We start from the raw sequence: 14,204 nt of genomic DNA on the forward strand, positions 1-14,204 counted from the left end.
GAAAAGCCCTTCCGGCGTCTCAAACCCTAACTTCCGCAAGAAGGAACCGAGTATAACACCAATGGGACAATGTCCGGTAACGTGTCTTAAGTCATATCCAACACCGCTGAAAGCTTCGCATCATGATCATTGATCGACTGGGAAGCCCCTTCAAGTTCAGCATTCCTACCACCCCTACCAACCCGGCTCGTAACCTTCGCAACTAGCATTCTCATTCGGTCAATCTCCTGGCCCAGCGGACTATCCCTGGTAACTAAGTTCGGCTGGATGTTTATTTGCGGGTCCTTGAACGGCTCCAAGAGTTCTCTAAGCAGTCTATACTGCGTAAGCCGCTCTTGCTGCTTTTTGCGCTGTTTGTCGAGTTCTAATAGGCGCAGCCGTAATTGTTCGTATCTGTCAAAGACTCAGTTAGGAATAATATGTTGGTTATGAATGCTGGAGCGGATAGTACTCTCGAACCTGACTCTATCGTCCTCACCAACATCGTCATTTCCATCATCACTCCATTTTTCTGGGAGTCGAGCGATACTCCTTAGTTCTTGTCAGCAGGCGGCATACTATCTATGACACTCCTCACATGAAGTGCTGGCATGTGAACTTCATACATTGAATTCGACAAATCAGTGCCCTTTTCTATGACAAGGCCTTGCGACAGCTCGCCACCAGTCTCTGGATCAATTGAATTCCAATACAGATTTTCGATTTGACGGGCGACATGGTGGATAGCTTGTGACGAGAAGACTGCGCGATTATGTTTCTTTAGAATAGCGTTGACTTATGATGCAAAATTAGCTGGGTTGAGCTCAGCAGGCATGGGAAGAAAATTCAACTAAAAACCAAAAAGAAATGCCCTCGAATCCGTTTAAAGGAGTATAGGATATATCATACATTTCTGCAATACATCTTCTACTATTTTATCAGGGATGTTATCTTCAGAAGCCGGACCATAGTCGTGCCAGTCCTCCGACGGTGTGAGAGCAACAGATAGGATGCGAATTTGGTTTCTGACGAATTTCGACTTTATCTCTGTGATTGTCTTTGAGGAATCCATGCTTGGACATACAAGGACGCGTTCAAAATGTATTGTTTCTAGTTTGATAATATGTTTATGGGTTCTCAATTTATTTTGGATCGCGATGTTGTTGGATGCACGTGACTTTTAAGATCATCAAATCTGATAAGATAAGAGAGATCGACTTCTTCCTCGGCCACCATTTGCTCCAAGAGTGTTTGCAACACGAAATGACACCATATATTATTATATACATGGTTTACGGGATAAAAGATTACCTTGATCTTCCCAGAAAGATCGAACAGAACGTTAGACTGTTCGTGGGGCCACATCTCTTATCGACCGTTAACCTCGGCAAAAAGGACTAAAGGTTGTAGGAACTTGAATTGATCACGAATTTATATGCTCACTTCATGGCATCAATTCAAGTTCGTGTTTCCCGATTTCTCGAACGAACGTACCTCTAAGCATCCTCAACAATACTAGTACTGGTATATTTTAGAGCCCGAAGATGGCAGGTACCAGACGCCCAAAGGGGCTTCTATTCGACATTGGTGGTGTTTGTGTATGGAATCCTCAGTCTCCGTCCAGCGATTGCCTTGGGAATTTATCTAATTATTTGCAGGTCGTCTCTCCATTCCAAGCCATCTTGGACTACGAAATCGCAAACAAAATTCCAATTGGTTGGGTTAATTACAGCATCCAACAAACTTCTCCACACGGCGCATGGCACAAGATCGAGCGCGGGGAGGTGAAGCTGGACGCGGCGTTCTTCCGAGAATTCAACAGCGATTTCCAACATCAGCATCTATGGAAATCATTCCATGCTTTGCGGCAGAGAAAAGATAATCAATCGTCATCATCGTCAACATTTATTCTCCCACCCCTCCCCAAGGTGGATGCAGAATATCTTTTTTGGGAAATGATGCGAGTCGCCCGCTGCCCAGATCCATTCATGTTCCCCGCTCTAGCGAAACTACAAGTATCGGGTCAGTTCATCCTCGGCGCGCTGTCAAACACGACAATCCTCCCCGCAGACAGTCCAGTAGGTCCACCCGTAGATGTAAAACGGTTCTTCGATTTTTTCATCTCCAGCGCGCATGTTGGGCTGCGGAAGCCGGATCCCAAGATCTATGCGCTGGCGTTGAAGGAGATGAACGATGCGGCGAAGAAGAAGGAATGGCCGGGCCTTGTTGAGCCTGATGATATTGTGTTTTTGGATGATATTGGGATTAACCTCAAATGGGCGAAGAAGGCAGGATTCCGGACTATTAAGGTTGATTTGGGTAAGTCGTGGGATGCGGTGAAGGAGCTGGAAGAAGTTACTGGTATGCAGCTGCTAGCGAACGATGGAAGAGCGAGATTATAAATGCAAGGAGACCATCTCTTTTGGAGCAATTTGTTGAGTTTTTGTCTCGATTCGATCAAACATAAATACATGTTGTATTGTATGTACAGTACGTTGACTGCGGGGTCAGGAACGAGATAGAATAGCAATATAGATTCATGCTAGTGCAAAAGAGCAATTCCCAGACAACTATCGATTCAGAAATCGCCAATTTAATGTGCAATACAAATGCGTTGGTTTTTCAAAAATAAATTACCTCTTGGTGGTTCCCTGAACGCAATCTCGTCACCAACCCCAGTGCCATCCGCAACTTTGGGAATCACCGCGCTAAGCGAACACACAAAACGAGACAGCAAAATCCCACAAAAAAAGTTGGAAACGACTTTTTCTCCCTCCCTGTCCAACTCGCCCGACATCCAGGTTCAGTAGCAACTCGACGCACCAAACCTATCGGCAAGATGGTAAGTCCTGTTTTGCCAGAGCTGGCGTTGAATAATCGCGGTCACTCATCCCCTGTTATTCCTTGAGCGAACTGGAGGAAAAGAGGGAGAAATAGGGCGGGGGAGTCTCTGCAAGATGCTTCGGAGGGAGAATAAATAAAAAGAATTTCTGAAGCGCAAATTGCTGACTCGGGACCTTGTTCTCTATGGGAAAATTGTAGCCTTTCACCAAGCTCGTCAAGAACAGCGCTTACTTCAGGTGAGTCGTCCTTTTTGTCCTTTCTTCATGCCCAATTTCCACCCGATACACAGAGACAGTTTGAGTTTTACTGATAAAAATCCCGTTAATGTAGCCGGTATCAGACCAAGTTCAAGCGTCGCCGGGAGGGAAAGACCGACTACTATGCCCGTAAGCGTCTGATCACACAGGCCAAGAACAAATACAATGCGCCCAAGTATCGCATGGTTGTCCGCTTCACCAACCGTGACATCATCACCCAGATCGTCACTGCTGAAATGACCGGTGACAAGGTCTTCGCCTCTGCGTACTCCCATGAGCTCAAGCGCTATGGTATCAAGCACGGCCTGACCAACTGGGCTGCCGCCTACGCCACCGGTCTCCTTCTCGCTCGCCGCGCGCTCAAGAAGCTTGGCCTGGACGAGGACTTTGTCGGTGTCGAGGAACCCGAGGGCGAGTACAGCCTCACTGAAGCCGCTGAGACCGACGAGGGCACCCGCCGCCCCTTCAAGGTCGTTCTCGACGTCGGTCTACAGCGCACTTCAACCGGTGCCCGTGTCTTCGCCGCCATGAAGGGCGCGTCTGATGGCGGCATCCTGATCCCCCACTCCGAGAGTCGTTTCCCTGGCTACGACATCGAGACCAAGGAGCTGGATGCGGAGACTCTGCGCCGCTACATCTTCGGCGGCCACGTGGCTGAGTACATGGAAACCCTTGCCGACGACGACGAGGAGCGCTACAAGTCCCAGTTCCAGAAGTATATTGACGACGACGTTGATGCTGGTGATCTTGAGGAGATCTATGCTGAGGCGCACAAGGGTATCCGTGCCGATCCGTTCAAGAAGGATGAGGATGCTGGACCCAAGAAGACGAAGGAGGAGTGGAAGGCCGAGAGCTTGAAATATCGAAGCAAGAAGCTTACTCGTGCTGAGAAAGAGGCACGTGTACAGGAGAAGATTCGGGAGTTGGCATAAACGGGATGCAATATGTTTTCTCTTTGTGCCTGTGATCTGCGTTTCTCGCTTTCTAATGTGAAAGGATCTGGCAAAAGTTCTTTTTACCTTCAACAAGCAAACGTCAGATTTCAAGGGGGAATGAGGAGAAGATTATATTGAATTTGGTAATGAATGAAATGCTGAGAAAACGCGAGCTGACTAAAAAAATCTTTTTCTTTTTTACATTTTTTTCCATCACCAAGGGAAACATATAGCTAGCTACACACGGATGGATGGTCGAGAATTTAATCGGAGTGAACGGACCGGGCTTATTTCTTTTCTCCTCTTCTTTGCTGTATGTGTTCATGGAGTTCCTTAACTACAAATGATATCAATGATTTTCTTTCCCTCCTGAGGCAGAAAACATAGTATAACCAATCTTCCACAGTATCAGTTAACATGTAGATGAGCGGCTCTATGTCAACAGGGAAAGAAGAAATGAATATACATGTCCAGCGTTCCCCTGATCGAAAATATTGTTTCCCTCCTTTTCAGGCCTCAAGTATAGATATAAACGAATGCTTTGGCCCTTCCCACTTCCCGCTCAATCCATGGTTGTACAGAAGAATGAAGGAAAATCAAATATATCTGGAAAATTTTCAACTTAAAAGGAGGTAACATGGGCGCGGTCACTCTTAAACATGACAATACTTAAATGTTCTAACAATTTCCCAATAAGAAAATGCCCTTCTTTTTTTTCCTAAATTAGAGGGTGAAGCGTAACTTTGAGTGACCTGTCTTGAAATAGCTTCTGTATGCCAAGAAATTAATACCAAAGAGTAAAAAAATAAGCCTATTAGAGCAAGCAGTCGCCTTCTGCAATCCATCTAACTATCCATGTTGTATTATGAATGGAAAAAAAAATAAAGAGAAAGAAAGAAAGAAAGAAAGAAAGAAAAAGAAAGAAAAGAAAAATACACCGCCGTTCGTAATGGGGTGGCGAGTGAGAACGCTTGCGTTTACAGCGTAGTTTTCTTCACCTAGAACTAGCTGAATACGATCAATGTCAATAGTAATCAGCCAAAAACCACGTCGTCAAGAATGGTCGAACTTTTTCTTTCCCGCCTTCCTGGATTTGAGATAGAGAAGAATGGAAGGGCTTTCCGCTATTCGGTCCTTTTCCTCTTCCCGCCCATTGCCACCATCAAGCACTCGAGTAGGGGATTACGGAGAGTCAGTCGGTTACTTCCAAATCATGTCACTTGGGGAGTCTTAGGCCGTGGCGTCAGTGGGCAAGTGTAGACAAGTGGAGGCAATTGGAGGCAAATCTTGTAGCTGGCGTGACGTGACAGTCTCATTTTTGCTTGCTGGGTTTCATAAGCCTGAATCTCAATCTGGAACTGAGGTGGGTGTAATGTCTGCTGCTTGGCCCATTTTCACGCGGTCAGTCTGCAGAGTACCGGCTGGAGGGCATCATTTCCAAGAGTATCCGTATTCTGTACTAAAGCACAAGATAGTTTCTGGCAGAAAAAAACCGTCATTGGCAGATCACCGTCTGTTGGAAGCAATGGCAGGTTGGTTATTTCGTGAAGCGGGCCCACGCTCTGCTCCACTGCCCCTGATTTGTGCTGACATTGGATGCGATTTTTGCGAGACTAAATCTGCACACATTAACTACTCCGTATATAGATTTTAGCTGACCTCCTCGAACGTAGTTAGCTCGGCTGAACTGCTGGTTAGTTCCTATGACGGAAGCTCCACCGGGGATTCGTGATATGAGCCTTTGACAAAAGCCATGAATCAAGGAACTAAGGTCTCCCTGCCGAGAATTTATGGACCGTCTGCCGCTCTATTGCCAGTGGCTTTTGTTCGAGGCAAGAAGAAGCCTCAGAGATGGTGGCTATCAATGTTCTGGTTGAATCTTCTTTGCTCTGGAACCCTCGATTGGACCCATAATTGACTTACGGCGTAAGCTCCATTATTGCAGTGATGTGGGCCCTGTTAGGCCCTTTTACGGAGTACAAGATTTATGATTCTTCGAGCTAATATCGCCTTGGGGGAGAACTGTTCACTTGACACTTGTATCTGAGGATTCTAACACGGCGCCAAAAAGATATCCGGAAATATTTTAGCATGTTTCTGCCTATACCTCAGAGCAGAAGCCCAAGGCAGGGAAGAGAAGAGAGGGTCCCCGATCTCACAAGCTGCCTGAGCCGTTGAACCGCCGTTGCTTGGGGGAAAGTAAGAATCCGAATGACCATCTCGAAGGCTCTGGAACTGGTACTAGTAACTAAAGGATGTATCCCTAGCTTGAACTGGCGTCGAAAATGAGCGCTCTCCCGCATCTGACTAATCAATGCCCTTAACTAACTAAGTGCCCCATCAACCACCATCGGCTCACTCATTATCATCACCGCTATATATCACACACACCTCACTACATTCTCTCCGCTCCGACTACTCCCAGTCATGTCGCTTGTTCCAACCTACCTCACCCTTCATTCGATGGTGGATCCTGTGCCGCAGCGTGGCTGTTGACTTCGTTCTCCGTCCATCGCTCTGGCGGTGCTGCTCCTCCGCCGCTCCGCATATCGGGAATATTGATATTATAATCCCCTACCCTCGCCGCTAATCTTCTCGTGGTGAATAATATTCTAATTCTCGTCGCCTCTCCCACTTTGCAAGAGCGGCCGTCTTCAGATGGCACATATCTACCTTGCCACCCCTGCTCCCACTAATACCGCGTTTTTTATGCCCCCTGTCGCACCCTGATCTCACCCCACTCCATGCTCGTGTGAGCTTTTTGCGCTGACCCTTAGCTGAAGCCCTCCCACTACGGCCATTCATATGACACAATCTTGGCTGCTATATCGTTGAATACCGCTTATTTATATTACTGATAGCAGCAATACCCTCGGGAGCCTGCATTCTTTGATTTCAAGAAAAGTGGTGTCGTATGTTGTCCAAGACATTTGCGCGATGGAAAAAGTCGATACTGTTGATGTGAGCTGGTTGCATCATTCTCAAAAAGGTACATCCTTTTCTCCTCCGGAAATAGTGATACTAGCGAATTTGTTCGGCGCTTGATATAGCTGATGGAGTTCACGTTGAATAACCCTAACTTGATTACTATTAGACAAGCTCCTTCGAACCAGATCTGCCCCTTCGGTTTTACCAAATGTCCCAGAAATGATATCGTCAGAACCACTGATCCTTGCAAGCTCATTCCCGACGAAAAATTACGAACCTGCCAACGGCGTTTCAGAGGTCCCTACGTCATTAACTCCGCCGGTGATGGATCCGCGACAGACTCCGCCAAAGCAAAGGGATGGAACCTCGGATGCGATGGGGAAGAATGAATCTACTCCTTCGCTTGTTCCTGCAGCTTCGCCACCCAGTGGAACTATTGGAAAATCTCCAAGCACAAAGCAACTTGCCCTCAGTCGACGCAATTCGTGGATATCCACTTTAAGTCAGAAATTCTCATCGAGCGGATCGGCCCCTCCGGCTCAAAGCAATGGGAAAGATGCCAACGCTAAGCAACCAGCCCAAAGCCCAGGAACAGAGCTCCCTAATCCTTTCGGCGCATCTTCTTCTCCCAAGGACAAGACCGACAAGCCAGATGACACTCCGGTCCCCGTCGATTCTCGTTCTCCAAAGAGCCATCCTTCCTTCTTTCATAATGCCTTCCGCAAATTTTCTTCGTCATCATCACAACCTGTTGGTGGTGGGTTAGGAAAGATCGCGACACAAGGAGTAATTTCTGAACGGCGGATTATGAATGTCGATCAGCATCGCGATAGATGCAAGATCGCTGAACTAAATGAGGCTAAGCTCCGACGTGTTGCCTTTTGTGTCGATGTGGAAATTGCGGGGACCTCCCGGCGGTCTGAATCCGAAGTGGAAGCTCCATCACAACAACCTACGGAATCAACTTCTCCCCAGGCCGCGCAGCAAGCTCCTGCGAAGAAGAAATCAACAATGGTCGATCAAATCAGAGCTTTCAAGAGACAAGACTCTAAAGCAACGGGAAAGGCTGAAGACGTAACCCTTAAACCACTGGCTGGCGCTCATGGCGGACCATCCGATGTAGCTCCGAGTACCGATGCTGCAGAAACGTTACGGTCGGCTCCTACTAAAGAAGGTGAGAAGGCTGTTGGTGTCAAGGAGCAAACAAGAAAGCAGGAGAAGAAGAAGAGGTCTGAAGAGGAGCGAAAAGAGCGCAAGGAGAGAAAGAGAAGGCAGGCGGAGGCGAATGGAGCTATCCCACTTCAATTTACCCGTGACAAAGGACCATCTTCTCTACATTCCACGCGAGGCCAGGACCAACCAACGACTGACCCTCTACGAATATATCGCCGATGCTGTCAACTACGGGAAACTGGCGTTCTAAAAAAGCTTGTTGAACAGATATCTTCACAATCTTCGGGCCTCGCAGAGTCGCATGGTACTGTTGCTGTGCTAGATCTAAGTGGACTTTGCATGACGCTACCGGACGTTGTTACCTTCGCCGATTGGCTTGCTCTCGTTCCCGTCCGCAAACTAATATTACAAAATTGTGGCCTCACTGATGAAGCGGTACGGGTTATCCTTTCTGGATTGTTGTCCACAAAAACTCTCGAAGAATCAAGGTTACGAAGACATTGCAAGAAGCTCGGCGGCCATGTATCCCACAGTGGGGAGAGAGCTGGTGTAATCGAAAAGTTGTCTTTAAAGGGTAATCCCAAGATCGGTAACGATGGATGGCGGCACATCGCGCTTTTCATTCATATGTCAAGATCCCTCATCGGCATCGACCTATCAGGAATTCCCTTCCCGCAGGCTCCGGTTCCTGCGAACGGACCAACTAGCCCCTTACCAAAACCCAGCAATCCAACGGTAGAAGTATCTACGGTTTTCGCGAAGGCGTTAACTGAACGGCTTGCGGGAAACCACTTGGAAGAGCTAGTAATCAGTGAATGTTATCCGTCTACTGAAGATCTTTCCAAAATTTGCGATGCGGCGACGACTGTCGAACTTCGAAGATTGGGAGTCGCAAACAACAACTTGATAGCGGAAGGATTGGGACATGTCATACGCTATTTGCAGGCTGGTTTCTGCGAGGGACTTGATTTGGGAGGAAACAATCTCGGAGACCATCTGGGATCGTTGTCGTCGGCAATTCACAAGATGAAAGACCATCCACTCTGTGCTTTAAGCCTGGCAGATTGTTCTTTAACACCAAAGCCTCTATATTCCCTTCTCCAAGCACTAGCGGGGTTGCCAAATTTCCGATTTATTGACCTTTCCCATAATCCGAACCTGTTTGCAAATCAGCCGGACTCGCTTGCAATGTTACGACACTATCTTCCACAAATGGCTGAATTGAAGAGAATACACTTGGCGGACGTCAGCCTCTCTCCAGATCATGCCATTGCTCTTGCGGAAATATTACCTGATTGCAATCGGCTATGTCATATCAATATTTTAGAGAATCCCGCCATTGCCGCCTTGGCCGCAGCCAAGGACGCCCCTGCCCAGGAAGAGGCTTGCGCATTATATGCATCATTGATGACAGCGGTCCGCGTCTCACATACCCTCATCGCAATAGATATTGACGTGCCGGCTGCAGACAACAATGAAATTGTCAAGGCCCTAGCAGCCCAAATTGTAGCCTATTCTCTTCGCAACCTCGAGCGTGGTGAACTTGTGAAGGAACTTTCTGACGGCACAACTATGGAAGAACACCCCGTCCCCGTTCCAGATATCATCAGACATATTGTTGGAAACGTGGATGATGAGGGGAATGATCCGGCGAAACCAGCTCCTGATGAGGATTATGTTATTGGCGGTACCGGGCTGGTAAAGGCTCTAGGAGTCTGCCTTGGTAATGCCAACCACCATTCTCTGGAGGGTATGGGCGATATAACCCCGCCTCCCAGCGGCATGTCTAGCCCACTCCATCGCACAAGCAGCGTTGGAAACAAAAAGCCGCGTGACATGTCGAAGAACCTCTTAAATTCTGCCCGGAGAATCCGTGTTCGATTGCAACCGGTTCTTGTTCGAGAGGACAGGGCCGGCAATGAATCGAAGTATCGTATGTTATCTTCATTGAAGTTTTTGCTATATTTCGTTTATCCAAAAAGCCATAACTTACAAATTATACTTTCTTGATAGGACGACTTCAATTTCTCGATTTTACCCTGCAAAGGGTAATCCAACGCTTCGAAGATGAATTCCCAGATACACGCCTTTCTGCCCAATTAGATCCCATCAGAAGTTCACTTCCTCAACGGACTCCGTCCCACTCATCCGTGGGCGATTATGGAGAACAGTCTAAACTAGACCATTCCGCAATTCTTGCCCCAACCAACCTAAGCCAGAGCCCAGATAATGATCAATATCCAGACACAGCAATCGACGATGAAGAGGCGGATCGTTACTCCATTCGTTTATCTCGCACGAGCTCAAACACATCGCTACACTCGAAAGCCCTCACCTCAGAGGAAGGCAGAGTTCACCGCTTCCAACAACATATCAGAAGGGACATCATTTGCACTGACCTCGAAGTTGAGGCGGATAACCCCTCCCAAGGCCCGGACGAGGCGCGAATTAACGCCTTACGTGAAAAGCTCGAGCGTCTCCGGAGTTCTGAAATGCGGTCTCGCATCGAGCTTGTAGGGCCTGATAAAGCGCTCGAAGAGCTAGGGGCGAATATAGAAGAATTGCTTGCGCTTCGCGAACAAGATCCGGAGTCTTTTGAAACCTTTAAGGCTAGCCAGATAGCGGCACAGATTAATGCTGGGTTGGTAGGGATGGGATGAAACCTTTCCCGACCCGACTCACCCCCGATGGGTTTCTTTCTCCTGTGGGACAAACGTAACCCAGTCTTTCTATGCACGGTTCACGTCAGGATACGATTTCACCTATTTATCCAATATTCCGTTTGATTTAATACCTACCAGTTGACAAATTTACGAAAGTTTTGCATATCGTTCACTCTCTGCATTATATATTGATTACTTATATAATTTATACGGTTGTAATTCACTGTCCATTTGACCCCCCTGTACATTGCCCTCCACTCACGAAATGCCTGCACTTGGTTTTGGGGAGACAAACATGTTCCCCCCTGGGGCTTTTCATGCCTCCCGATCCCACCTTCGCTTCCATTCTGTGGAATATCCTTCTTCCATATATATGCAAACTTGCATCTGTGAACCCGCTTGCAATTTCATGTGTTTGCGGCTTTCTTGCATTTGTGGTTACGCACACAAGTCTATATTACTTTTGAATGCGGTATCTCTCCTCGCATTTTTGGTGATCGACTTGAGTATTTCACATCAGCACTGGGAGTACAGCGAGAAAAACAACGGCGTCTTAAGTTTACTTTTATTTTTAACTTCTTACAATATAATACTGATGTTCATGGCGTGTGCCGTTCTTGTTTCTTTTTGTTTTCTCCCGGCGTTCTCCGTTCTTCCATATTCTCAAATCATCTCTTTTTTTCAACGATGATGCGGAAGCTCTTTTGTGATGTACGTATTTAGCGAGGGGAAACAAGGCCTTATTTCATCCATATTTCAATCTTCTTTCTATTTTGATATAAAATACTGGTCCATACACACCATCGCTTCTTAACCCCGGCGAAGGCTGTTACGTAATCCGGGACAACCTTCGGCCCGACCTTTTCTGGTTCACATGCACGCAAAACCGCCGAGTCAAGTGACAGGGTTCATCTTCAATTCAAATCTCCTTCAGTGTTGCTCTGCGTTCTCTTTTCTCCTTTCCAACCTTCTGCTTCGTTGACCTAATTGACTTTTGTTCAATTACGTATAGTTTCTTCTTTATTTCATTTTCATTTCATTGGTTTTGCTTTGCTTTCATAGAGAAAAAGCTGCCAAAGATAGCTAGGTCATCCATGACTCCATAGCATCACTGGCTAATAAAAGGTTCCCTGCGTCCTTGCAACATGATATTTCTATTTTAGTTCTTTATTTTTTTTTTTTTTTATTTAGCTGGTAATATAGGACGACTCAGGAAAGACGAGGCCAGTAATTACGTGATTTCTTTTTTATATATCACTACGTTTCACAACGTATCAACCATCCCGTTATTTGTCACCAGCCACGAACCACCGATATTTGCGCGGTTTTCACTTTTCCAATCCTAGACTAGGAGCTTCCAATATGGCTGTGCAATCCAAATTCTCCGTTGCAGATGCATCCCTCAAATCTCTTCTTTCCTCCCTCACTACCCGTTACCTCAAACACCGCAAACTCATCTCGAGGGGCGTCTACCTAACCCTCTTCCTCGCCCTCATCAAGCGCGTCCACAATGCAATCGCAGAGCAAAAGGCGGCCTCTCAGCGCATAGCGGAGATCCGCGGACGGCCGGGCACGAGCAATATTAATGGCAACGGGGATGGTGGAACTGAGGATAACAATGGCAGAGCTAATAACGGGGCGGAGAGCCTGGCACGAAAGAGCGTGGGGTTGAATTGGGAATTCGTCAAGAATCTCCTTCGTTTGTTGAAGATTATTATCCCCGGATGGAAGAGCAAGGAACTGAGGTTACTGGCTAGCCATTCGATTTTTTTGGTGCTGCGCACGTTGTTGAGTGTGTATGTTGCCGAGCTGGATGGGAAGATGGTTAGTAGTTTGGTGAGAGGGAAGGGGAGGGAGTTTTTGCTGAGCCTTACGTGGTGGATGGCCGTGGCTGTCCCGGCGACGTTTACGAATTCAATGGTATGTAGCTCTGTTCATTTCCCCCTTGGTTAGGCTTGCTCGCGAATCGTTTCGGGAGCATGTGGAGTTTATATGGATTGTGGTTTTGCTAACCGTCTTTTGGTCATAACAGCTTTCTTATCACCCATGTCAACTAGCTCTTCAGTATCGGAAACGTCTGACGGATTACGTACATGACCATTACCTGGCGAACATGTCCTTTTATACCCTGTCTGCCTTGGATGACCGGATCAAGAACCCAGACCAACTCATAGCGGTCGACATCTCGCGTTTTTCAAATAGTCTGGCAGAACTGTACTCTAACCTCGCCAAGCCAATCCTTGACATGGCTATTTACAATTATTCGTTGTCGAAGAGCGTGGGTGGTGAGGGTCTTTTCATCATGTCACTCCTTGTCCAATTATCTGCAAACGTGATGCGCATCCTCACGCCACCTTTTGGGAAATATGTTGCCGATGAAGCACGGTTAGAGGGAGAGTTTCGATTCCAGCATACGAGACTTATTGATTACAGTGAAGAGATCGCTTTGTACCGTGGCCATGAGGTGGAGAAGGACACTTTGGACAAGGGTTATTTTACACTCATAAAACATGTGAATCGCATCTTGCGAAGGAGGCTGTATTATGGCTTCATGGAGGACTTTGTGATTAAGTATTTCTGGGGCGCCCTTGGGCTGGCTTTGTGTAGTGTTCCAGTTTTCTTTAAGCTTCCTGGGCAGATCGCGGCGACAATGGGGGATAGGACAGAGAGTAAGTTCCACATACGCGCTATAAACGATTTATGTACTGATTTTTGATGCAGGCTTTGTCACCAACAGGCGGCTTCTACTATCTTCGTCCGATGCCTTCGGGCGGGTGATGTTTTCTTACAAGGAAATTTCGCAGCTAGCCGGCCATACCGCTCGCGTAACATCTCTTCTAGACGTCATCGATGATGTTGCAGCTGGACATTTTGAAAAGAAACTCGTTTCATCCGCTTCAACGGAGGAGAACGCTGCGGTCCTCCGCGGTCGCGGCACGATCATGGAAAACGATTTCATCGAGTTCGTCGATGTCCCTATCGTCTCTCCCAACGGGGACGTTCTGGTCCAGAAACTATCTTTCACCGTCTACCCCGGCGACCACCTCCTCATTGTTGGTCCCAACGGATGCGGGAAGTCCTCTCTCTTCCGAATCCTGGGTGGCCTATGGCCTGTATATGGCGGGACCGTCAAAAAACCCTCATTCGAAGACATCTTTTACATCCCACAACGGCCCTACCTGTCCCGCGGCACATTGAGGCAGCAGGTCATATACCCGGACGGCCTACGCGAGATGCGCGCCAAGGGCGTCACTGACGAAGATCTGTATACGATTCCTCAGTGTAGTGAAGATCGCTTTCCATCGTTGACCGACCGGGGCGGGGTGGGATGCGGAGGAAGAGTGGCGCGATGTCCTTTCTCGTGGGCTACAGCAGCGCGTTGCCATGGCGAGGCTCTTCTACCATAAACCCAATACGCTATTTTA

At 47.4% G+C, this 14,204-nt stretch overlaps 5 protein-coding genes across 5 annotated transcripts; 4 read left to right on the forward strand and 1 right to left on the reverse strand.

The window, feature by feature from the left end:
- Positions 1-86: 86 nt before the first annotated feature.
- HCAG_08442 (predicted protein) lies at positions 87-1,051 on the reverse strand (the record flags this gene model as incomplete). The annotated part of the gene is made up of 3 exons (XM_001536610.1): positions 87-393; positions 606-774; positions 889-1,051. The coding sequence occupies 3 exons, from the start codon at positions 1,049-1,051 to the stop codon at positions 87-89; spliced, it is 639 nt and encodes a 212-aa protein (XP_001536660.1).
- Positions 1,052-1,523: 472 nt separating this feature from the next.
- On the forward strand, positions 1,524-2,381 carry HCAG_08443 (conserved hypothetical protein; the record flags this gene model as incomplete). The annotated part of the gene is made up of 2 exons (XM_001536611.1): positions 1,524-1,577; positions 1,638-2,381. 2 exons carry the CDS (start codon positions 1,524-1,526, stop codon positions 2,379-2,381), a joined length of 798 nt encoding a protein of 265 aa, XP_001536661.1.
- Positions 2,382-2,818: 437 nt separating this feature from the next.
- HCAG_08444 (60S ribosomal protein L5) lies at positions 2,819-4,012 on the forward strand (the record flags this gene model as incomplete). Its single annotated transcript, XM_001536612.1, has 3 exons — positions 2,819-2,821; positions 3,022-3,059; positions 3,154-4,012. 3 exons carry the CDS (start codon positions 2,819-2,821, stop codon positions 4,010-4,012), a joined length of 900 nt encoding a protein of 299 aa, XP_001536662.1.
- Positions 4,013-6,952: 2,940 nt separating this feature from the next.
- On the forward strand, positions 6,953-10,776 carry HCAG_08445 (predicted protein; the record flags this gene model as incomplete). Its single annotated transcript, XM_001536613.1, has 3 exons — positions 6,953-7,004; positions 7,110-10,049; positions 10,130-10,776. 3 exons carry the CDS (start codon positions 6,953-6,955, stop codon positions 10,774-10,776), a joined length of 3,639 nt encoding a protein of 1,212 aa, XP_001536663.1.
- Positions 10,777-12,141: 1,365 nt separating this feature from the next.
- Positions 12,142-14,186, forward strand: HCAG_08446 (conserved hypothetical protein; the record flags this gene model as incomplete). The annotated part of the gene is made up of 3 exons (XM_001536614.1): positions 12,142-12,699; positions 12,812-13,448; positions 13,501-14,186. 3 exons carry the CDS (start codon positions 12,142-12,144, stop codon positions 14,184-14,186), a joined length of 1,881 nt encoding a protein of 626 aa, XP_001536664.1.
- Between the last annotated feature and the right edge of the window lie 18 nt (positions 14,187-14,204).

This window comes from Histoplasma capsulatum, genomic scaffold, assembly GCF_000149585.1.
Source record: "Histoplasma capsulatum NAm1 scaffold_11 genomic scaffold, whole genome shotgun sequence".
Taxonomy (NCBI): domain Eukaryota; kingdom Fungi; phylum Ascomycota; class Eurotiomycetes; order Onygenales; family Ajellomycetaceae; genus Histoplasma; species Histoplasma mississippiense.